The sequence below is a fragment of the Macaca nemestrina genome, chromosome 13, assembly GCF_043159975.1.
Source record: "Macaca nemestrina isolate mMacNem1 chromosome 13, mMacNem.hap1, whole genome shotgun sequence".
Lineage (NCBI taxonomy): Eukaryota > Metazoa > Chordata > Mammalia > Primates > Cercopithecidae > Macaca > Macaca nemestrina.
In genome coordinates, this window is record NC_092137.1 from 119349087 (window position 1) to 119373450 (window position 24364).

Here is a 24364-nt window from a genome sequence, read left to right on the forward strand (position 1 = left end):
GATGATGTTTGGGCTATAAGCACAGTGTTGGAACACATTTTATTAGCAGAACTTACTAACATAATTACAAAAAAATTTCAACAAGTCAATGATGGCATAGAAAAGAAAGAAAGGGGCCCGACACGGTGGCTTACGCCTGTAATCCCATCACTTTCGGAGGCCGAGGTGGGCCAATCACCTGAGGTCAGGAGTTGGAGACCAGCCTGGCCAGCATGGTGAAACCCCATCTCTACTAAAAATACAAAAAAGTTAGCCAGCCATGGTGGCAGGCGCCTGTAATCCCAGCTACTCGGGAGGCTGAGGCAAGAGAATCGCTTGAACCTGGGAGGCAGAGGTTGCAGTGAGCCAAGATCATGCTATTGCACTCCAGGCTGGGGGACAAGAGCAACACTTTGTCTCAAAAAAAAAAAAAAAGGAAAGAAAGAAAGGAAAAATATCTTTTAAAAGTACTCATTACATTCACTTTGTTGGTAAGGTGGGTATTTTTATTTAATAGTGAGGGTATACCAAACGGTTTTTGTTGTTGTAGTTTTAGTATTTTGAGACAGAGTCTCCCTCTGTCACCCAGGCTGGAATGCAGTGGCGTGATCTCAGCTCACTGCAACCTCCGTCTCCTGAGTTCAAGCAATTCTCCTACCTCAGCCTCCTGAGTGGCTGGGATTACAGGCGCATGCCACCATGCCCAGCTAATTTTTGCATTTTTAATAGAGACAGGGTTTTACCACGTTGGTCAGGCTGGTCTCAAACTCCTGACCTCAGGTGATCCACCAGCCTCGGCCTCTGAAAGTGCTGGGATTACAGGTGTGAGCCACCGCACCTGGCCACGTTTCTTTTTAATAGATGCTGAGCATGATAATGAGTAACCAACATGTTTAATATTCAGAGTTAAAATACTTGAGAACAATTATTAAGTATATAGGAAAATGGAATGGAAGTTTCTCCATGTTTGTCTTTCCATAGCCAAAAGAGGCAGAAGCTTTTCTTCTGAGTCTTTCAGAAGAAATTCAAAGAAGACTAGAAGCCACTGGCATGAAGGGTAAACGTCTAACTCTCAAAATCATGGTACGAAAGGCCGGGGCTCCTATAGAAACTGCAAAATTTGGAGGCCATGGAATTTGTGATAACGTTGCCAGGTAAGCTCACCTCAAAAATGATATTGGTAATTATATTTCAGTACAAATTGTGTAAGTAATAGAAAATGAAGAAAACCAAGGAGGAGTTTGAATAAAGACCTGTAAGCCCATGTTATCTGGTATTCTGTAGAAGCAGGCATCAGCCTAAGGCATTCAGCTTAGGTTAATACACTTGGTTTCAGCCAGGCCCACACACAGGAGGTTGGTTTGACAGCATTCCAGACCTTGGCAGCCTTTGCTTGGCATCTTTGGCTGTTAACTTTACTGCATGGACAGAAAGAAAGGGCAAGGCTGCAGAGCAAAGGGACTGCTGTAATTTTTGGACTTGGTGAAACTTTTTTCCTGAGGGAAATTTCAGTGTAGTTCCTAAAAACAGTGATACAGACCGGGTGTGGTGGCTCATGCCTGTAATCCCAGCACTTTGGGAGGCCAAGGCAGCTGGATTACTTGAGGCCAGGAGTTTGAGACCAGCCTGGCCAACATGGTGAAACTCCATTTCCATTAAAAGTACAAAAATTAGCCGGACCTGGTGGCATTCGGCTGTAGTCCCAGCTACTCAGGAGGCTGGGGCAGGAGGATCGCTTGAACCCAGGAGGCAGAGGTTGCAGTGAGCCAAGATTGTGCCAGCCTGGGCAAGAGTGAGATTTTGTCTCAAAAAAAAAAACGATACACAAAGGCAGGCTAATAGTAGCTAGAAAAATGCTGGTGAAGGAGAGCAATTTCATTTACATAGGTGTATAAATTTAATTGGTAAAAAGATGAGTGAATCACTGTAATGTCTGAAAACTGGTGAAAGCATTTAAAAACCTGGGTTTTTTTGTTTTTGTTTCTGTTGAGATGGATTCTGACTCTGTCACCCAGGCCTGAGGGCAGTGGCGTGATCTGATCTCACTGCAACTTCCGCCTCCTGGGTTCAAGCGATCCTCCTGTCTCAGCCTCTTGGGTAGCTGGGATTACGGGGCATGCCACCATGCCCAGCGAATTTTTGTATTTTCAGTAGACATAGGGTTTCACTATGTTGGCAAGGCTGATCTTCAACTCTTGACTTCAAATGATCCGCCCACCTCAGCTTTCCATAGTGTTCGGATTACAGGTGTGAGCCAATGTACCTGGACTGAAACCCTCGTTTTTTATGTCAGGGCCAACTACTTAATATTAAACTTCATGTAAGATTTGTGACCAATATGAAGATATGTGGTTTTATGTGTCATTTTATGTTAGACTGTATGTCATCTGTGAAACCAAAGTTTTGAGGCTTTTGACACTTTTGAAAGCTACTTATAAGGAACTATGAAGTACAGTTTCATTGAAGATTAGCTCATGCCAACCATACATGGTGCATTCATGTATATGATGATATTGCTAAGTCATGAGATGACGGCTCTTTGCAAACAGAGAAACTCCCAAGTTACCATGAAAGCAGGAATTACAAATTACAATTAGACAACATGATTTATGAAATACATTTTTTATCAGTTGGTTATCTTGAATTATATTTACTGAAGTGTTACGATATATACATGTATCTCAAATAGTAAATAGTGGTCATTTATTTATTTAAAAACTTATTTATGTAGAGATAGGATCTTGCCCTGTTGCCCAGGCCTGGCCTTGAACAATCCTTTTGCCTTGACCTCCCAACGTTTTGGGATTACAGGTGTAAGCCACTGTGCCCAGTTTTTAGTGGTCATTTCTATAAGCAGATGAAGTAATGCGATTGTCTTCTTAAACATTTCTATGGGAAAATCAGATTCAATTTATAGTATTTTTTTTCTGGGACTATTTCTTGTTTAAAGGCCTGGAACTTCATTTGTTCATTAATCTAAAACACGAAATAACTTTCCTTTGGAAAGAGAACTGGTAGTAATTTGTAATCTGTTACTGAGTGAGTAATTCTGTTTGTAATGGGACACCCTGCTCATGCCAGAGAAGCTCAAACAGCTCTGAAGGAAATGGTGGGTGAGGTCATCACATCTTTGGGACCAAGTAATGCTGACGGATCATTTGGTCCTCTCTCAAGAGTTCTTAAAGATCTAAGAATTGTTTATTGGCTTTACTGTAAACACGAAGGAGAGTCAAGAAACAACATACCGAGAATTCATCTTTCTCTTCTGAATATTTGCTGTACCTCAGCATACATAATCTTGGAACCTAAAACTTCTCTTGGAATCAAGAACATTGTGTTTACCATTCATTTGTGCTTTAGCTGGAAAATATGTATTCATTTGTGCATGTGTTAGCTAAAATATGCCTTTTTCTAAATTTCTCAACTGATTTGTAGTTGACCCAGGTGTCCGTTATCGTTATTACCTTGAAGTTCCAGTGTTCCATAATTTTCCTTTCCCCCTTCTTTGCCAGTGTAACTAATTTGGTATTTCTGGCTTCCTGGAAGGGGGACTGTGGCATTCACTTTTATAATCTTTGTAACTGTTTACAACTTTTCTGTAACTCTTTTAAACCGTTCCATACTACTTTAGTACTAGTGAATACATATGGAATGAAGCTTTTGTTGTATAATTCTATCACTTACAGGACTGTAACTCTTGACCAGGCAACAGATAATGCAAAAATAATTGGAAAGGCGATGCTAAACATGTTTCATACAATGAAACTAAATATATCAGACATGAGAGGGGTAAGTGTATAGTAACATTGTAAATTCTGACTTTCTGTAATTTTTGTGTCATTTGAGGCTTGCTCTCAGAATGGTTATTGCTGGCATATAGGGACTTTATATGTAGGTCTTTAGCTGCTTTGTGATATAAGGAAAAGAGAAACAAAAATTCTTGACTTTCTCCATTTTGATCTTCTTCATTTTAGAATAATTTTCTCAGATTCTTACTGTGCTTTTCCAAGGTATCCCTAATTAACCAGGGGCTAATATACATGTCCTCCCTGTTCTTGTTTCCTAGAAGTAGATATGACTGAGGAGTATGAATACATAAATTTTGTGCCTTTAAGTTCCTTTTTAATCAGAAACATACTCTGCTGTCTGCCATATGATGACCTAGAAGGGAGTGAAACCACAGGCACAACAAGATGCCTTTGAAACAGGCAAGAGGCATCAAAATGTCAAAACCATAGATTTTTTGTGTGGGTTTTTTTTTTTTTTTTTGAGACAGAGTTTTTGCCCTGTTGCCCAGGCTGGAGTACAGTGACGCGATCTCAGCTCACTGCAACCTCCACCTCCTGGGTTCAAGCAGTTCTCCTTCCTCAGTCTCCCGAGTAGCTGTGGGTACAGGCACCCGCTACCACGCCCTTTTGTATTTTTAGAGACGAAGTTTCACCATGTTGGCCAGGCTGGTCTCAAACTCCTGACCTCAGGTGATCCGCCCGCTTCGGCCTCTCAAAGTGTTGGGATTACAGTCATGAGCCACTGTGTCTGGCCCCCATCTCTACTAAAAATACAAAAATTAGCCGGGTGTTGTGGTACATGCTGTTATAGTCCCATCTACTCGGGAGGCTGAGGCAGGAGAATCACTTGAACCCAAGAGACAGAGCTTGCATGAGCCAAGATCATGCCATTGCACTCCAGCCTGGGTGACACAATGAGGCTGTGTCTCAAAAGAGGAAAAAAAAAAAAAAGAACCTTTGTAGGTTTAGTTTATTGTGTGCGTGTGTAAGTTAAGGGTTGTTCTGGCTTGATTGTGGACTTTGTTGAAGGATTAGTCACTAAGCCGGCCATAATTGTAATTTCTCCCTGAAATACTGTTACAATGGCACTTTATAGAGGGGTCTGTGGTGTGCCTGCTGTTCACCAGTCCCACCAGTATTTTTTGAGAAGTATTTCATTTTAAAAAGATAAAAATAGTTAAGTTTCCAAGTAGCCTGTCCTCTCTTAATTTTTTTTTATCCTAATTTAAAACCTTAGTTGACCAGAACATCAGTGAAATACAGTATTCCACTTGTTTGGATTTTCTGATTTTAAAGACGTTTTGGTATATTTTGGGAGAATTGGATACTCTGAAGTTTGAGATGAATGACCACTCACTAGCTAGTCTAGAAACTGTTTTTGTAATAACTCATATAGAATGCTGTTGTTTGAATACTTTCATTTACCTTTATTCTAGAAACAGGATCTAGGAGGTAGTGAAAAGGATTTGCTGAGGATTTTGCTTAGCTGAATTCATATTTTACTTTAGTTTTCCTGGAAGCATACTCTTTATTCTGGGTTCTAGGTTGGGATTCACGTGAATCAGTTGGTTCCAACTAATCTGAACCCTTCCACATGTCCCAGTCGCCCATCAGTTCAGTCGAGCCACTTTCCTGGTGGGTCATACTCTGTCCGTGATATCTTCCAAGTTCAGAAAGCTAAGAAATCCACAGAAGAGGAGCACAAAGAAGGTTGGTGGTCATCAGTGGGGTTCTCGTTTAGGTGCTGCTTATGTCCTTGGAAAGACGGCAGTTGGTTTTAAACTTGACACAGCTTTATGTGATTTAAAAAAATTATATTCTTCATTATGATGTATCAATAATAAAGTTTTTTTATTTGTAATGGACAGAGGAAATCAGGGATTAAAGGCCCTGCCCGATGATCTGAAGAGGCTATTTTATGTATTTTCTCTTCGTAGTATTTCGGACTGCTGTGGATCTGGAAATATCATCTGCTTCTAGAAGTTGCACTTTGCCACCTTTTCCCGCACATCTGCCGACCAGTCCTGATACTAACAAGGCCGAGTCTTCAGGGAAATGGAACGGTCTGCATTCTCCTGTCAGTGTGCAGTCAAGACTTAACCTGAGTATAGAGGTCCCGTCACCTTCCCAGGTACATTTTTATAGTCCTAAATATAAGTACATTTTATACTCTTAAATATAAGTACAAAAATATAAGTTTACAAATGAAAATGGCATTTTTATTTCTTCATTTAACCAAGAAAGGGAGAATGGGTCACTTGTTCGGGTAGATCATGATGTTGGATTCTAAATAAGCAATAATTGGGTTGAATGAAAGTGCTTTTGCAAAGATTTGCCACTCTTGCAAGTTGTAAAGCATAGCTGAAAGGCAGTCCTCCTGTGGACTGCCATTGTCTGTGACAGTGGTCATCATGTAGACTTACTGTATTCAGCAAGGCAGCTTTGGTGATTAGTGGTGAAGTAGAGGCCTTATGTCAAAGGGCTTTTGCAGTATTTGCAAACAGGTCTCTGGAGTTTTGGATGGTTTAATTCAGCTTGTGTGGGCTGTACATGTGATATGCTGCTGGCATCCTTTGGTCCTTGAAAGTAAGGTAGCACCTTAAGCTATATTGGGCAAGTTCATTTGTGCCCCCGCTCCCCCTGCATGGAAGGAGGCAGGAGATGTTACATACTGGCTGTAAAACTAGGGGAAGGGGCAATGCTGATATGCTTGTATGGTGACAGATACCCACAATTAGTTACTCCTGGCAGGTAAGATTGGCCTACCCAAGTTGACGGGATTGTATGTTTGCAGAGGGCCAGATGTGCATGGACAGATGGAGGGAGGCCCTGGTCAAAGGAACAGTGGGCTCCGTCCTGCAAGTTAGAGAAAATTCAGCTTCTAGAAACCCTTTCTTCCAGTGTGCTGCTCTCAGAGTAGAATTATCTGTATTTTTGGGCAGTCTCTCATCTGAGAGGTGAACTTTTGACTCAGGACTGTTAACCTGTCCAGAATTTTAACATGTGCCTCAGGCCTTCACCCCTCCCCAGGGGTGGGATCTAATTTGAGCTTCACCAAGGTATCCATATCTGTTGGCCCCAATTGCAGGACATTCTGTGAGTATATTTGGACTTACCTGGTCATATGGTAGTGGCCAGTAGTATATACACTTTTCTCCAGACTACACATACTTCAGGCTTCAATGACAAAAGGCCAAGACGTTCCAAAAATGTGCTGATTTAGGGGTGGCTTTCCTAGCCTGATGGTCTGTCTGTACCTTACATTGATTATCCAGTGTTCAAATTGAAATGGAAAGTGGCATGTTAACTCCCAAACACCTCCTCTCTGAGCATGCTTTAATAAACTTCAAACTCATATGTTTGGCATTTTATAGCTGGATCAGTCTGTTTTAGAAGCACTTCCACCTGATCTCCGGGAACAAGTAGAGCAAGTCTGTGCTGTCCAGCAAGCAGAGGCACATGGTGACAAAAGGAAAGAACCAGTGAATGGCTGTAACACAGGAATTTTGCCACAACCAGTTGGGACAGTCTTGTTGCAAATACCAGAACCTCAAGAATCGAACAGTGACACAGGAATAAATGTAATAGCCCTTCCAGCATTTTCACAGGTAAGTTAAATATGGGAACCCTCTGCTGTAGTTTCAGTATTCTCACCCCCCTGCTCCAGCTCAGGACCTGTCTCACTTCCCTTTCTCCCGTATCTGACACCACTTCCACTGGGAAGGGGAGGGAGGGAAGAGTGGGCTTGTCTCCATCTCCTGCGTCTGCAGGATGTAGACACTCCGAGCAGCCTCCTGCTGAAGCCAGCAGAGGGAAGAGACGGGGGAGGGCACGATAAGACAGAAGCACATTGATCTGGCGCAAACAGATCAGTGGCCACACTTGAATACAGCAGAGTGGAGATGTGTAATCCTACATGGGGGCAGCAACAACCCGAGCTCCTGTTTTCATGTTTTGCTTCCCATTTTCTACTAGTGCATTTTGCCCAGGTTGTTCTGCTGTTGTAGTGGTTTTTTTTAAGTTAGTACTCTTAATTCCTTGTTCTTGCTCTAACCATTTTGAAGATTTAATCAGCTTTGATATTAAGGAACCGTTAAGAATTCGTACAGATCAGAAAAGTAAGATTTGAAAACAAAATCTATTTTGTGAAAAAAGATAAACCAGCTACCATCTAGAAGGGAGTTCAGGTTTGACTTTGACCTTGTCTTTTCCACTAGGTGGACCCTGAGGTATTTGCTGCCCTACCTGCTGAACTTCAAAGGGAGCTGAAAGCAGCATATGATCAAAGACAAAGGCAGGGCGAGAACAGCAGCCACCAGCAGTCAGCCAGCGCATCTGGTGAGCCTTGGAAGTGGCATGTAACAAAAATGAAGATAAAGAGTAATGGAGTCACTGTTGTCTAATTATTGCAGTATATAATGGCCAAAGTCTAAGCTGTTCGTTGCATTAAGAGCTCTTTATATTGGGATAATATCTGAAGTTTACAGTATGAGTAAATATTGTCATATTTTAGTTGGATTTGTGTCTGTACTTTCAGGATTTAAACACACCACTTATTACTTTTTTAAAAAGTTGGGATAGGACATTACCAGAAGTGTCTTGAATACTTGTTCAGCTAGTTGTCCTTTGAGATGAATAAATCAAAGGATGTAGGTTCAAAATGCATCACAAACACCAAACCCACATTTATTACTACCCATCACAGATGAGCAACATGCCAAAGGCCGAATTAGTAAGTGGCAAAGCAAAGAGAGAATTGGAGAGCCTGCACTTTCGGCCATGGCCATTCACTGCCTCTCACTTGGGGCAGGAGGGGAGGTGTAGGCTAGGGAGCCTGTTGTATCCGGGAGGAGAAAAGAGAACCCAACCTACTATCATCCAGACTATCCATACTATCAGTTTGTTGAGGATCTTGTATCTATCTATCTTCTCTTAGTGCCAAAGAATCCTTTACTTCATCTAAAGGCAGCAGTGAAAGAAAAGAAAAGAAACAAGAAAAAAAAAACCATCGGTTCCCCAAAAAGGATTCAGAGTCCTTTGAAAAACAAGCTGCCAAACAGTCCTGCAAAAACTCTGCCAGGGGCCTGTGGCAGTCCCCAGAAGTTAATTGATGGGTTTCTAAAACATGAAGGAACTCCTGCAGAGAAACCCCTGGTAATTCTTTAACTTTGACCTTTATGAGATCTTAATGTACCCGGATAATGTGTGAATATAGCAATTTTATCCTTTGTTTTCTTAACAGGAAGAACTCTCTGCTTCTACTTCAGGTGTGCCAGGCCTTTCTAGTTTGCAGTCTGACCCAGCTGGCTGTGTGAGACCTCCAGCACCCAATCTAGCTGGAGCTGTTGAATTCAATGATGTGAAGACCTTGCTCAGAGAATGGATAACTACAATTTCAGGTTGGCTTGGCCTGTTAGATGGCCCAAGGCTGAGATGTAGTCGTCTCATGATTTGAGAACATAAACAGACTAAACTATGTAGATTTAACCCATTTCTCTAACTCTAATAAGCTTAAAGCAGCTACCCCAGTATCTTTTAAATTCTGGGGCTTGCTTTGACAAGTAACAAAGCCCATTCCTTTGATAGCTGTTAGCGGCGTACTTGTAGAAAGGCAGTTTTCCTTTATCCGTGTAGATTTCTGACTTTCTCCTTCAAAAAGATATACTGGTCCTCATTTGAAGTTTTTCCCCTTCCTAGATCCAATGGAAGAAGACATTCTCCAAGTTGTGAAATATTGTACTGATCTAATAGAAGAAAAAGATTTGGAAAAACTGGATCTAGTTATAAAATACATGAAAAGGTAGTAATTCATCACTTTTATCAAATGGGAAAAAATGGCATGTCACAATGGCTAAGTGAGGGTGTACTGAGAAGTTTTAAACTTTCTAGGAAACTGTCCTCATTAGGGTTAATGAAAAAGTGATATCCATTATTCTGTCATGTTGACTAAGTAGTAAATGAGGTTCCAAGTGTGTCGCCCTCAAGTCTTACATGTGATTAGAAGACCACAGGAAGTGGGCTGGGCGCAGTGGCTCACGCCTGTCATCACAGCACTTAACTTCGGGTGGCTGAGGTGGGTGCATTGTTTTGAGACCAGCCTGGCCAAAATGGCATAACCCCATCTCTACTAAAAAAATACAAAAAAAAAAAAATAACCTGGGCGTGGTTGGTGCCCACCTGTGGTCCCAGTTACTTGGGAGGTAGAGGCTGCAGTGAGCCATGATTGTACCACTGCACTCCAGCCTGACAGCTTGTCTCAAAACAAGCTTTTTTTTTTTTTTTTTTAAGTGTTCTAGGATTTTATTTTTTGAGATGAAGTCTCACTCTGTCACCCAGGCTGGAGTGCAGTGGTGGCATCTTGGCTTACTGCAGCCTCTGCCTCCTGGGTTCCAGTGATTCTCCTGCCTCAGCCTCTCGGGTAGCTGGGATTATAGTCATGTGCCACTACGCCCAGCTAATTTTTGTATTTTCTATAGAGACAGGGTTTTACCATGTTTGGCCAGGCTAGTCTCCAACTCCCGACCTCAGGTGATCTGCCCACCTCGGCCTCCCAAAGTGCTGGGATTACAGGCATGAGTTGTTTTTTTTTTGTTTTTTTTTTTTTCGCCAAAATCAATTTTTATTTTTAAAAAGGAATAGTCTTAAGGACTTTTCCTGATGGCATTTCTTCTCTCCCCACCTTTAGGTTGATGCAGCAATCGGTGGAATCAGTTTGGAATATGGCGTTTGACTTTATTCTTGACAATGTTCAGGTGGTTTTACAACAAACGTACGGAAGCACATTAAAAGTTACATAAATATTACCAGGGAGCCTGGTGCTCTCCGATCGCTGTGCCATAAGTGCTTGTGAGGTATTTGCAAAGTGCATGATAGTAATGCTTGGAGTTTTTATAATTTTAAATTTCTTTTAAAGCAAGTGTTTTGTACATTTCTTTTCAAAAAGTGCCAAATTTGTCAGTATTGCATGTAAATAATTGTGTTAATTCTTTTACTGTAGCATAGATTCTATTTACAAAATGTTTGTTTATAAAGTTTTATGGATTTTTACAGTGAAGTGTTTACAGTTGTTTAATAAAGAACTGTATGTATATTTTGTACAGGCTCCTTTTTGTGAATCCTTAAAAACTCAACTCTAGGAAGCAACTACTGTTTATTATACTAAAAGGCTGAAAAACCTCCAGGCCAGACTGCTAAGCTCTGAAATTCCTGAGAGGTCTCAGACCGGGATTCTACTTGTTCCAAGAAAGGGTAAAGCCTCTAAACCATCTTATTCTTGTCTCCAAGCATGAACACAGGAGCATGTTAAGAAAATCTTTACTTCTTCCATGTGGAGAAATCTACATATTTTGAATTAGAAACACCCTCACACCCACTTGAAGATTTTTTCTTGGGAACATTATGTCCCATAGATCAGAGGTGATGTTGTCTTTGCCTCTACTGGCCATTGAGAAACTTTGATGATAAAAAAGAACGGTATAGATTTTCAAACGGATATAAAATATTTTTATGCTATGTTATGCCGTAACTTTAAAATAAAAATGTAGTTTAAAATTCTGTGCTAGTGGATATTTGGAACTTTTTCCTCAAACACCCCACACTGACTTCAACAAAACCCTAAAACTAGCTACAGATTACTACTATGAATGAATCATTAAGTTGTGTCCGCAACAATTTAGAAGCACTAAGCCCAAATACCAGGAGATGTATGTATAATGGAATTTTCTAAGACAAAACAGATCCAGATTAATGTATAAAAATCTCGACTGTTACCAGGTGCTGGCATACAAGGTAGTGTGATAGTTGGTAAGATAATTCTTATCCTAGGAGGACAGCTTGTGGGAGAGAAGCTACACTAACATGGAAGCCTAACAGAGCTTGCTGGTGGATGTCTGTTTTCTTTATTGGTAGTTTGGTTTGGAATTGTGATGATTACAATGGACTCATGACTACACAAGCAGTAAAAAGCAGCCAGCTGTGCTTTTACACCGTGGTTTCACACAAAGCAGATAAATACCAGAATGCCTAATTTTCTATTTTATAAAAGCCCTAAAGGCATATGGCAGAAGAATGCTGGAAAAATCACTGTGGGAAGAATATGCATAAATAAAGAAGTATTTCTTACATCAAAAAAGTCCCAAGAATCACAAAATCTGCAGAAGCTTGGTTAATCAAATACTGCAGTACTGATTTAATCAGTATAAAATCGAAAGAGCTTTAGATCTGTAATAAAAATCCAAATTTGGGGAAGGGCAAACTTTAAAACAGCAGCCAAGTAGAGAAGGGTTGGGGAAAGGAGAGGTGAGTGAACAGGCACGTTGGAACTGTGGGGACATGTAATTGACCACTGTCAAACCAGTGTAAGTTTCTTGGTTTCTCATGGAAAACATTTTATACACCTATTTTTCTTCCTTCCATACTTAAGTCCATCAGTGTCCAGATACGTCTGTTCCATTTTTTGGTGGGATATTACAACACAGTATTGCATTTACTCCAGTTCCTGCTCCGTGTGAAAAAAATTAGATGATTTCAAATACTTTCTTCAGCTCCACAATAAGCTGCCAGTCACTCTTCTGCATTTCGTCTCTGAACCAGTCTTTGAGTGCATCAATGGACTGCCGGCTGATCTGCAATGCCCGAGGCACAAACAGGGTAAACAGAACGTAACAAACATGTGCCAAAGAAAGCTGTGGCCCCAGACGCCCGCTTTCACCGTAATAAAGCTTATGCAGGGCTTGCCTGCCTAAGGGAGTAGAATTCCGAAATCACATCTGGTTGGTATGTCAGGCACAAGGGGATCTAAAAGTCCTAGCTTTCTCTGTTGGTGCTGCTTTCCTGATGGGGCAACTTCCTCAAAAGACAAGGCCCAGCTAAAGGTCAGGCCCTAATGGGGGATCCAGTCCCATCAGATACTACAATCAAACTGAAGCCCAAGGAGCTTCTGGGCACAGGTGACCCGAGAAGAGTGATTCCCCATTTCTTAAAGTCTGCCACTTTTGCCGAAATGCTTACCTTACTGACAAGAATGTCTGTAGCTTCAAAATGTCTTCCAAACATTTTGGGTGACTCACCAGGGATAGGTTCTATTTTTACACAGACTTCTTGTCCTTTTTTTGCAACATCTACTTGTTTATGGTTTATTTCAATACTTGTTACTATTCCGATGTCAACAAACTGTAAAATAACATATTACAATGCATGCTGAAGAATTCATGCCAATCACAGGCGCCATGGCTGGACAACTGAAATAAGAACTGGAGCAAAAGCCTGTTTTAAAAGTCATGGCAGTGCGATCCTTCATTCATCCCTTAAGGTCTCACAGTGTAATGTTTTGGTAAATTAGGCTGGCACCACCAACACCCTGTTCCCTTCACGACGGCTGTAAGAATGACAGGAGATAATGTGCTTTGCAAAACATTCCAAGTGCCCTGTTGACCCAATGTCATTTCGTATTTTTGCTCTACCATTTCACATGACAGGTGCCATAATAGAAGGGATCAGCAGGCACAACGGGTCTGAGTCAGGAATGAGCTTGAAGTGACTGGTGGGAATGAAGTCAGAGTGAGGACCGATCCTGAAATTTTAAGAATGATGGCCTGTGAGCAGATGAGTGATGTGATCTCAGAGTTTGGGGCAAAAAACCCTGACTCCTTTGTGGAGAAAAGGATTCAGGAGAGTAAGAGTGAAAAGAAAGAGAGCTCTGTTTGATTTAGGAGGCCAAAGCCACATAGAAAATAACACAAATGTCCTGGCTTAGTCCACTGAAATGGTAGAGAATCAGTGACAACTTCTAAGTGCCACTGCCCATTACAGGAACCAGGTTTGGGGCAGGGAAAGTACCAGATGAGGCTGGAACATCTCACTGCACCAGAAAGGAAGAAGATGCTCAGACTACTGTGTGTCAAGGATATAGGAGCCAGTTTAAATGAGCTCCTACTGACCACACTGGACAATCTATCAAAAGAATAAAGGTAATGGATTATATTTAAAAAACAACAAAACAAAAAAAACCCCTGCTAAGTCTATGAGTCAATAAAAAGGTCAGTGGGAAGAGGTTCTTTCTAAGAAATGGGGGGACAGGTATATCCACAATTTTGCCACCATCTATGTAACAGCTGACAGGCAAGGCTTGCCAGTGGGTACGAAAACCACTGGGATAAAGGCTGTTGGGAAACAGGATGTCCATTGGGAACTCCAGGTACCAGATAGATTACAGAGTAATTACAAAGGGCAAGTTTCTCATGGAGATGACTGGCGGCTAGCACTTCCCCAGGGAAGAAGAGCGTCGGCAGCAGTGAGACAGGCTGGCTCATGCAGGACGCGGGCACACAGGGAAACCGCATGAGTGTCTTTCCAATAATGCTAACCTGTGTCTACTCGGGAGGGAGAGACAGATAAATCCAAATGGAGAAGGAATTTGCAAAACCACTGGGACACTTCAAAAAGGATGGAGGACTGTTTTTGACTGAGGCTTAACCACAAAACAGCCCCAGTACAATGCAGTTTGCAGGGCACTGAGCCAGATCCGTGGGGAGAGTTACCAAGACATCTTTGGGATAATTGGTGAAATGCTGAGGGCTGCAAATTATAGGATATTGTTGAAATATTATTAATTTTTCTTAGGTATGCTGATACAAAGGGAAGGTAAACATGGGTGTTCATTATACTAATTTTTAAGCTTTTCCACAGGCTTGAAACCTTTCAAAATAAAATAAAAGGCAGTAATTTCAAGTGCCTTGGAGCCCAATTAACTGAAGCACGAGATCAGGGCTGACTCAACACTGACTATGGAGCACTGGTATTTACCAACACTGAAGCACAGCAGGTGACAGGCTCTGCTCGTTTTAAAGTTACCACATTTTCTTCCTACTGAGGTAAAACACACTGAAACATTTGTTAAGAAGGTGGAGACCACACTAAATACACAGCCCAGTACTGTGACCTACAGGCACAAAGCTGTGTTGCTACGACTCTTGGACACCCATTTACTGCTTTAAGAAATGACCCACAAAATGTACAACTAGAACTTACATTTTTGCTTGGGACACACATGGGTGTCCCCTGTTTCACCTGACCTGCTTCCACTGTCACCCCCATCACTATCGGATCTCGAGAATTAAAAATGTACTGAGGGAGGATTTTCATCTTGCAGGGAAATACTGCTATGTGCCTGAAAGAAAAAAAGAGAAGAATTTTTAAGCTTACAGAATCACTTAAATATAAACAGAAAAACTGCAGCTGAACATCAGGCTTCTCGCATTAGAGGAACAAGGTGCTTCTTCCTTTTCTTCTTAACCTCCTCCTCCCCATTCTACTGCTTCCCAAGTCTGGGCTTTCTTCTCTTTTAAAGCCCTACCTCCAACAGAAGCTGCATCACAGTAGCGTTCTGTTCCTAGTCTGAACACTGAGCTTGGCTGCTGAAGATGTCAGCCAGGCTGGGGCTTAGAACCTAGGCAGCACCTGGTGACAGGCAGGGCTTCGTTGGGCACGTGTGTAGGCTACTGGGGGACCACAGAGGCATCAAACCACATTATCACCCTGCTTTTCTCCACCACATTCCCAAACCATGGATCCAGAAGGCCACTACATGGCGACCCCGCTTCCTGAGCACACGCTTAAAAGTGCGGTCAGTGTTTCCGGCCGCGTCTTAAGCAGAGTTCTTCTCACTCCAGCTTTCGTGATCTAAAGTGAGCACATACCAGTCTAAATCCGAATATTTACTAGTAAGCGCCACTTAAAAATGTATCCCAAACTACACCATCACTCCTATCCTCACTGTGGTCTGAATCACCTAGACTTCTTGCTTGGACTGTGGGAGCCTCCTGACAGGGTCTTGCCACTGACTTCCTAACAACCCAAGGTCCACATAACAACCCAGTGAGCCAGTCTGATGGTGAACACAGCCTTGGCAATGGCTTCTTGCACAACTCAGAGAAGCTCAATCCTTCCCATGGCCTGTAAGATCCTTGACGATACAGGTCCCACCACCCTCTCTGACCTCATTTATCACTGTCCCTTCTGGTCACTCCGCCTCACACTGCTGTTCTCTCTGGACACTCCCCATGGGCGCTCTGTCTGAAGAGATGAGATGCCTTCCTCAACCACATCATTAATCGCAGTCTCTCCTCTCCTTATCTAGGCCCTTCCCTGCTTTATTTGGTTTTTCAGCACTTCTCAACATGTGTTGATTGTCCTGCAATAAGAGCCTGTCCCAGACTAGGCACAGTGGCTCACACCTACAATCCCAGCACTTCAGGAGGCAGAGGCAGGTGGATCACTTGAGCTCAGGAATTCAAGACCAGCCTGGCCAACATGGCAAAACCCTGTCCTACCAAAAATACAACAAATTAGCCAGGCATAGCGGCGTGAGCCTGTAGTCTCAACCACTCGGGAGGCTGAGGTGGGAGGCTCACTTGAGCCCAGTAGGCAGAGGCTGGAGTACCCCGTGATCATGTGACTGCACTACAGCATGGGTGACAGAGCGAGACCCTGTCTCAGAGGAGGGAGGCCGGCCTGGTTCTTGGCTGATGCTTCCTCTACCACTGCAGCAATGTAGTTAATTCCTACACTGTGAGTACTTGGAAAGTTTGCTACAGGAATGGACTTCTCTCCCACAGAATCTCTCACCTTATTTCCCAGTTTTCCTCACTCAAGTTTTGTTACTTCCAATCTGTGTAATCCCAGATGAGCAAGATAAAGTCCCAAAATTTAATAACTACTAACCCATTAACAAGACCCAAGCCTGCTAAGATTATATTAAACTGAAGTCACAGACAAGACTTGTTTGCATACTGCTGGAATGTCCCCAGTATGTTGGGTTTCTGGTTTGCAACACACCATTTCAGGATGCAGCCTCTGGTAGATGAGTAAATGCCATGATTTTGCTGTTTACAGCCCTTTCTAGAATGCAGTAATTCTCAATCATGTTCATTAACAAAGAGTCGAAGTAAATAAAAACAGTAACTTACTTAAATTCTTCTTGTTTCTGTTTCTTGTAGTCTTGTCTATATTTTGTAAAGGCATCAAATAAATGATAAATAATTTCTGCACTAAAAATTCTAACTCCTAAACTATCAGCCATTTCTTGTGCATCTCGTTCAATTCTCACATCGAAGGCCAAAATTACTGCATACCTAAAAGGTTAAAACACATCAAAAACCATTCAATGAAAAACAGTATGTCACAGAGGACAGTTTTTAAAGATAGGACAGTTTTAAGATAGGTAAGTAACATGAAAGCCTTCATAGCAAGAAAAATTACTTACTGAGGGTCATGTTCCAACATCACTGAAGCCTTCATAACATCTTTTTTATGCACTGGGCCAATGTTAATTCCTGCATACTGAAAAAATGGGAGTTTCCATGTTTATCTCTATGTATCAGGTAATGGTAATGGCACCAAAAACCACGACCAACCACCACTCACTTGTGGAGCTAAGTGTAATTACTTACGGGCACTTCTGATGTTTTCAGAAATTCAAGTAGAGCTTCCAAAGAACCCAGTGTAGATGCCTGGACATAGACTCCTTTTTCTTCTAATTTGATAGCATTTAGTGTCTGCTTTAACTCATGGATCAATTCATCCTTGTAAAGAAATCAGATTTGATAAGGTTGTCAACACACCTCTATCCTCAGCAGTCTAGAATTAAATCGTGTTTCTTTGGTCAAGTACTTATCTGCAAATATGAAACTAAGGCTTAGATAGAGCAGGGCATAACAGAACCTGTGCTGGAATGGAGGAGGAGATTTGGGGGCCACACCCTGACTGTATCTCACTTCACCTGTGTCTTAAGTTTGCTAATTTTGAAATATGTTTAATCTCTGCTCCACTTGGCAAATATAATAGATGGGTGGGTAGAATTAAACAATAGAGAAGAAAAATATTTTTAAAGTTAAAAAAGCACCATATAACTGTAATGTGGGCCGGGCGCGGTGGCTCACGCCTGTAATCCCAGCACTTTGGGAGGCCGAGACGGGCGGATCATGAGGTCAGGAGATCAAGACCATCCTGGCTAACACGGTGAAACCCCGTCTCTACTAAAAAATACAAAAAACTAGCCGGGCGAGGTGGCGGGCGCCTATAGTCCCAGCTACTCGGGAGGCTGAGGCAGGAGAATGGCGTGAACCCGGGAGGCGGAGCTTGCAGTGAGCTGAGATCCAGCCACTGCACTCCAGCCTGGGCGACAGAGCGAGACTCCGTCTCAAAAAAAAAAAAAAAAAAAAAAAAAAACTGTAATGTGTTACGATAGCCCAAAAGCTCAGCTTGACTATGTTAACTAGGAAATACCATAATCTCATGATCTCAGCAGCTCCTTCCTCCATCACTGCTCGTCTAGAAATGGAAGAAGAGATTTTAACCAGAAATAAGTAAAACAAGTTTATCAAAGCCACTGAAGGGACATAAGTCCACTCCATACTCAGGACTGGCTGAAGAGGCAGGCCTGTTCTAATCTCTCCCTGGCCCTGAGCTAGCTTATTCCCAACAGCATGACTTGATGCTGCTTAACAAACATGGCCCCAGGACACAAGAGCCATGTGCTGGGAACAGTTATATTTTCTCTTTGGCAAGTGAACAAACTATGGCTCAAAGTCCACTTTTATGAAACTACAATGGACATGGGCCAAAAAAGAATATACAACTTCTAGCTTTTTTTTTGAGACAGGGTCTTGCTGTCGCCCAGGTTGGAGTGCAGTGGCATGATCTCGGCTCATTGCAGCCTCTGCCTCCCAGGTTCAAGTGATTCTCCTGCCTCAGCCTCCCAAGAAGCTGGGTTACAGGCGTGCATCACCATGCCCAGCCAACTTGTAGCTTTTGACTCATTTTTTTATTTGAATAAAATGCATTATTTTTATAATTCTAGTACACATAAAAATCATACCAATTCCTATGACTGTACAAACTGAAGTAATTCAAAAGCGTCAAGTTTGCTAAGAGGCCAAGAGACGGCGGGCTTCACAAAGACAAAGCCAGTTGTGGTCACCATCCCTAGCGTGTGCAATGCTGACACGTGCCAGAACTTTTGAGGAAAAAAATGTTAAATGAACTTACTTTAAGAACAGGGATTTCATCTTCTTTATAAGCCACGAGGAGGGGTAAACCAGCCAATGTCTTCTCCAGGTCTTTTCCAAGAATCTTTACCCCCTGAGCTGCTTCTACTTCTTTATGCTTTTCATACTGGTTCTATAGAGAGAAAAACATTTGTTACCAAATGTACTTTAAAAGTGGTTAGCAGTAGGAGATGATAGAATCTCATCATGATCTTAGAGGTTTCTTAAACTAGGCACGAAAAGCAATAACCACAAAATAAAAGATTGATAAGTTTAACATTAAAATGAAATATTTCCATTTCTCAAAACACCACAGGAAAAAAAAAAGTCACAAGAGTAGAAGATCCTGCCAAACACACCGACTAACAAGCCAGCATCCTGAATATACAAGCGCATCTACATCTGTAAGGAAGATAATGCAGAAGAAACACGTACATCTCACGAAGGAGGAAAGAAATGGCTAATAAACATTTTTAAATGACCAACCAGGTTAACAATTAGGCAAATGCACACTCAAACGGCAATGAGCTACACACCAGAATGGCAAAAAAATTTTACATCTGACATCCAAGAACTGATGAAGATGTAAAACAATGAAACTAATACTGCGGTTGAGAATATAATTTGTTACACCCACTGTAGACAAGTGTGGCCTTCACTCCTAGGTATACATACCCTGGGAAACTGGCACAAACACATCAAGAGATATACACAAAAGTTCACAGCAGCAGCATCGTTAGTAAGAACAAAAATAAAAAACTGGGCTGGGTGCGGTGGCTCACACCTGTAATCCCAGCACTTAGGGAGGCTGAAGTCAGGAGTTCGAGACTAGCCTAGCCAACATGGTGAAACCCCATCTCTACTGAAAATAAATAAATTAGCCGGACATGGTGGCATGCACCTATAATCCCAGCCTGGATGACAGAGTGAGACTCCGTCTCAAAAAAAAATAAAAAATAAAATAAAACTGGAGATCACCTACATTTCCCATCAACAGAACAGATAGATATGTTGTGATACAGTCACACCATGGAAAAGAAATCTTAAAATTATATGCATTTTTTTCACTAAAGGAAGCCAGATATAGGCCAGGCATAGTGGCTCATGCCTATAATCCCAGCACTTTGGGGAGATGAAAGTGGGTGGATTGCTTGAGCCCAGGAGTTCAAGACCAGCTTGGGCAACATGGCAAAGTCCCATCTGTAAACAAATTAGCCAGGTGTGGTGGTGTGCACCTGTAGTCCCAGCTATTCAGGAGGCTGAGGTGGGAGGATCGCCTGAACCCCAGGGAGGTTGAGGCTGCAGTGAGCTGTGACTGCACCACTGCACTCCGGCCTGAGCGACAGAGTGAGAGCCTATCTCCCAAAAAAAAAAAAAAAAAAAAAAAAGCCAGCTATAAAAGTACACACTTAGAATAACTCCATTTCTACATAAAGTCTATAGACACGTCTAAGGGAAGTACTCTCAGACACAAAAACAAAGCAAAGCAAGGATATCTGTTACTATCATAAAATGCAACCATGGTTAACTATGAAAGGTCTGGGGGTAGGAGGGGAAGGTGGGGAGGGTTGATCAGGAAGAAGCACACAGGAAGCTTCTGGGCACCAGCAGCATTCTCATTCTCCATCTGGTTGCTTCCCAAAAATGTGTTAAACTTTTCTGCTATGTTTTGTGTACTTTTCAGGAGCAATTATTTTATTTCACAATTAAAAATGTTAATAAAAAACGACAGTTGACCCTTGAACAACTGCGTATGTCCACTTACACTCAGATTTTCTTCCACCTCTGCCACCAAAGACAAGACCAACCCCTCTCCTTCCTCCCTGTCAGCTTCCTCAACATGAGGAGAAGAATGAGGACCATTATGATGATCCACTTCCACCTAACAAATAGGAAATCTATTTTCTCTTCCTTATGATTTGCTTAATCACGTTTTCTTTTCTCTAGCTTGTTTTATTGTAAGAATGCAGTATGTAATATATAAAACATACAAAACGTGTTAACCGACTGTTTATGTGATCGGTGAGGCTTCTGGTCAATGGTAGGCTATTAGGAGTTAAGTTTTTGGGGAGTCAAAAAATATATGTGGATTTTCAACTGGCCAGGGAGTCAGTACCCCTAGCCCTCATGTTGTTCAAGAGTCAACTGTAGTTAGCAGTGTAGAACCAAAACAATGTAGTTTAGTATCTGGGAAAGGCCTAGTCTGGTAAGCAGGTACTTTCACGCATCTCTACTCTTGACAGACAGGCCTTCCAGTACGATGACATCTAAGATAAAAGGGAGAGCGAGGGATGTTATGTGTTCTGTATTAAGTCAAACAGCTTTAAAGGTGAGGAAACAATCTCAGCAGAACTTTACAAGTCCCCCTGTGTCAACGCTTACCACCTCAGCGTACCTTCACTCGTAATTCCTTCATAGGAGGAGGTAACAGGAGGCCTCGGATCTGAGTTACAATGGGCCCTTCCACTCCAGGAACAATGATTGTATCTCCTTCCTTCAAACGCCCATTGATCAAGATGACATCTATCGTGGTGCCCATCCCTGGGAGAGCTTTAACCTACAAGACGTTATTACAAAGAGAAAGACGTACATACAATGCACCATGTTCATTAAATCTGAAAGTAGTCAATATCCTCCACTCAAGGAACTTGCCATTTAAAAAAAAAAAAAAAAACAATAAACTGAAAAATTGATCATTACCTCCATCACCTGTGCCCTCAGCTCTTCACAGTGCGCAAGTCTCTTGCTCAACATGGTCTGAGTTAACTCAACAAGAAGGTAGATCAGACTTCCCATGCCATCACCAGTATGTGCAGAGGTAGGTACCAAAGACACAAAAGTGCGGGGATCTTTATTCTCATAAAACAAAGCAGCATTCAAACCCTAGGAGCAAAAATCATCCAAAACGCCAGGCTGTAAAGAAAACGTATCTGGAATAGGTGTGACTAACTAGAAGGCGAATGAGCAAATGGCTCGTCATTTTGAAACTCCTCATAAAAACTAAAAATCATCATGTATATTCTATAAGCATTAACTGTATTACAGCAAAGTAGTTCTAAGTCAACTCAGTTTTCTAAATTAAAGTATTCAGACTGCAAAGAAAAAGGAGAAAAAGGAAGAAGAATTTTAAAAAAGTAATTGCTGTCAACAGAGGAAAAGAACCAGTATTAACGAAAACACTGACTTCCTTATAAAGATAACATAATAACTATTCTGAGATAGGCTCTTCGGAAAGAAGGAAGCCTTCTTACCTGCTGTGCAAATTCTACAATAATAGCCTTTGCTCGCTCCTCAAATTCATCTTTTGTATTCTTTTTCTGCTTCTTTAAAGTAGCAGCCACATCAGAGTCGGGACTCTTTTTCCAATCATATAACCTATCAATCTGAAAAAGTTTTTTCATGAGAAAGAGCTCTAAAAAATTCAGAACATTCAAGAATTGCATTAATAGCTCCAGAAAATTCCTCATGTATGTCTCATCTATACAGAACAGTGTGACTGACTTACTCATACACTTTACTGTACCAAAAGCTCCTTTCAGACTGCTTATCGGCACCTGCTCTTAAATTAGAAACTGCTGCAGTGCCATGCTGCCCTGTCAACCTCCATGAGTTCCTAAGTGGCTGTCATTTGTTTGCAAAAGATAATATCCTAGAATTATCCTAAAACTATTAATGTATATTGTTGAAATTCCAAAACAGTTTTTGTAACAGGAACAATCAATCCCAGCAAGTACCATCACTATAAAATTATATACCAAAAACTTAAAAATGTATATATATTTTCTGTCTTAGGGAACAGCCTATTTTAATTGTTTTATTGCTCAAATTAGGATTAAACCTGTTTTGTTAATGACAGAATCTATTTTCCCTCACTTTTCAACAAGAGAGATAAATGAGCATAGAAGAAATGAAAAATACTGACTAGCCAAACAACCACCCAACCAAAAGCATAATCTGGGGACTGAGTTTAGGGTGATCAAATAAAGAAGCAGATGACTCTGAATGCTACTAAGGAGACAAATCAGTAGGAAATGACAGATGTTAAAATTAGAATATGAGGTCCTTAGAGTATTTATAAACATGTTCAACACCTTTAAAGGAAAAGCCTGAAGCTTGTAAAGCTAAATAATAAAAACATGTCTAACTAGTACTTAGAAATTAATACCTTTAAATGCTTATATCAGAAAAGAATATCAATAAAACCAAAAGCTAATTCTTTGATAATTCAATATTTGGTTATTGAATAACCAAAAGCTAATTCAATAATTTGAATGTGCAGATAATTCAATTCCTGCACATTCTTTCAGAAAACAGAGGAGGAAATACTTCTCAACTCATCTTACGAGGCCAACATTACTCTGATATGAAAACCAGATAAAAGGCATTACAAGAAAACTACATATGCATATCACTCATGAACACAGACACAAAAACAACAATGAAACATTACAAATCAAATCTAGCAATATATCAAAAGGATAACAAATGACAACCAACCAGGGTTTATTTTAATAAAGTTGGTTTAACATTTTAAAAATTCAACAGTAATTATGTTGTTAACAGAACGAAGGAGAAAATCCACGTGAACATCTCTAAATATGCAGGAAAAGAATTTGACAATATCAACAACCATTCATGATTAAAGAAATAAAAACATAAAGCACTCTAAACAACCTAGAATAGAAGGAAACTTCCTCAAACTTAATAAAGGGCATTGACAAAAAACACAAAAAACCTACAGCTGACATCATACGTAAGAGTGAAAGACTGAGCACTTTCCCCTAATATCAGGAATAACGAAAGGATGACGTCTACTGTCATTCCTTCTATTCAATATTATTTAGAAGGTCTAGTTAGTACAATAAAGAAGAAAAAGAAGTAGAAAGCATGTAGATAAGGGGGAAAAACTGCATTTATAAGCAGATAACATAATCACATACATAGAAAAACCCACATTATTTACAAAAGAAGATACTAGGCCTAATCAGTGAATTTAACAAGGTCACAAGATACAAACTGAATGTAAATGTCATAAACAGCTGGAAATCAAAAAAATGTTCATGCTATTTACAACAGCATTAAACCATGAAATACCTAGGGATAAATTCAGAAAAATATGTTCAACGTGTGGACAATAAAACTACAAAATATTGCCAAGAGAAAGTAAAGAAGGCCTGGCCAGGCATGGTGGCTGTCTTAAATCTTAATACTTTGGGAGGCTGACGCAGGCAGACTGCTTGAGCCCAGGAGTTCAGGACCAGCCTGGGTAACACAGTGAGATCTTGTCTCTATTTAAAAAAATAAATAAAATAAAAAATAATTTTAAAAAATGGTAAAGAAGGACTAAGTAAATGTACAGAGATACCAGGTTCACTGATCAGAAGATGCAATATTGCTAAAAGAACCAATTCTCTCAAAATTTATCTACAGATTGAAAAGCAATCCCAATCAAAATCCTAAAAGGCTTTTTTTGAAAACTTTATATTGAAATCCAAGGACCTAAAATAGCCAAAACAATATAAAGAAAAACTAAGTTGAAGGATTTACCACTAC

At 40.9% G+C, this 24364-nt stretch overlaps 2 protein-coding genes across 17 annotated transcripts in view; one reads left to right on the forward strand and one right to left on the reverse strand.

Annotated features, from left to right (window-relative positions):
- The window catches only part of LOC105490090 (REV1 DNA directed polymerase), an 89815-nt gene extending 78024 nt beyond the window's left edge, over positions 1–11791 (forward strand). For 14 of the 15 annotated variants that reach the window (XM_071077272.1, XM_011755396.2, XM_024795496.2 and 11 more), the window contains 10 exons: positions 961–1133; positions 3666–3768; positions 5312–5477; positions 5705–5898; positions 7142–7375; positions 7985–8105; positions 8704–8921; positions 9010–9166; positions 9465–9567; positions 10453–10860. In XM_071077272.1, the coding sequence (XP_070933373.1) occupies positions 961–1133; positions 3666–3768; positions 5312–5477; positions 5705–5898; positions 7142–7375; positions 7985–8105; positions 8704–8921; positions 9010–9166; positions 9465–9567; positions 10453–10564 (1581 nt within the window). In that variant the 3' untranslated portion in view covers positions 10565–10860. The other variant, XR_011612117.1, reaches the window with a different exon arrangement.
- Positions 11792–11927: 136 nt separating this feature from the next.
- The window catches only part of LOC105490089 (eukaryotic translation initiation factor 5B), a 62991-nt gene continuing 50554 nt past the window's right edge, over positions 11928–24364 (reverse strand). For both annotated transcript variants that reach the window (XM_011755393.3, XM_011755392.3), the window contains exons 15-24: positions 22063–22194; positions 21512–21694; positions 21207–21368; positions 18813–18944; positions 17216–17347; positions 17029–17105; positions 16733–16897; positions 14796–14934; positions 12777–12938; positions 11928–12391 (exon numbers count right to left, since the gene is read on the reverse strand). In XM_011755393.3, the coding sequence (XP_011753695.2) occupies positions 12284–12391; positions 12777–12938; positions 14796–14934; positions 16733–16897; positions 17029–17105; positions 17216–17347; positions 18813–18944; positions 21207–21368; positions 21512–21694; positions 22063–22194 (1392 nt within the window). In that variant the 3' untranslated portion in view covers positions 11928–12283. The remainder of the gene's footprint in view (positions 12392–12776; positions 12939–14795; positions 14935–16732; positions 16898–17028; positions 17106–17215; positions 17348–18812; positions 18945–21206; positions 21369–21511; positions 21695–22062; positions 22195–24364) is intronic.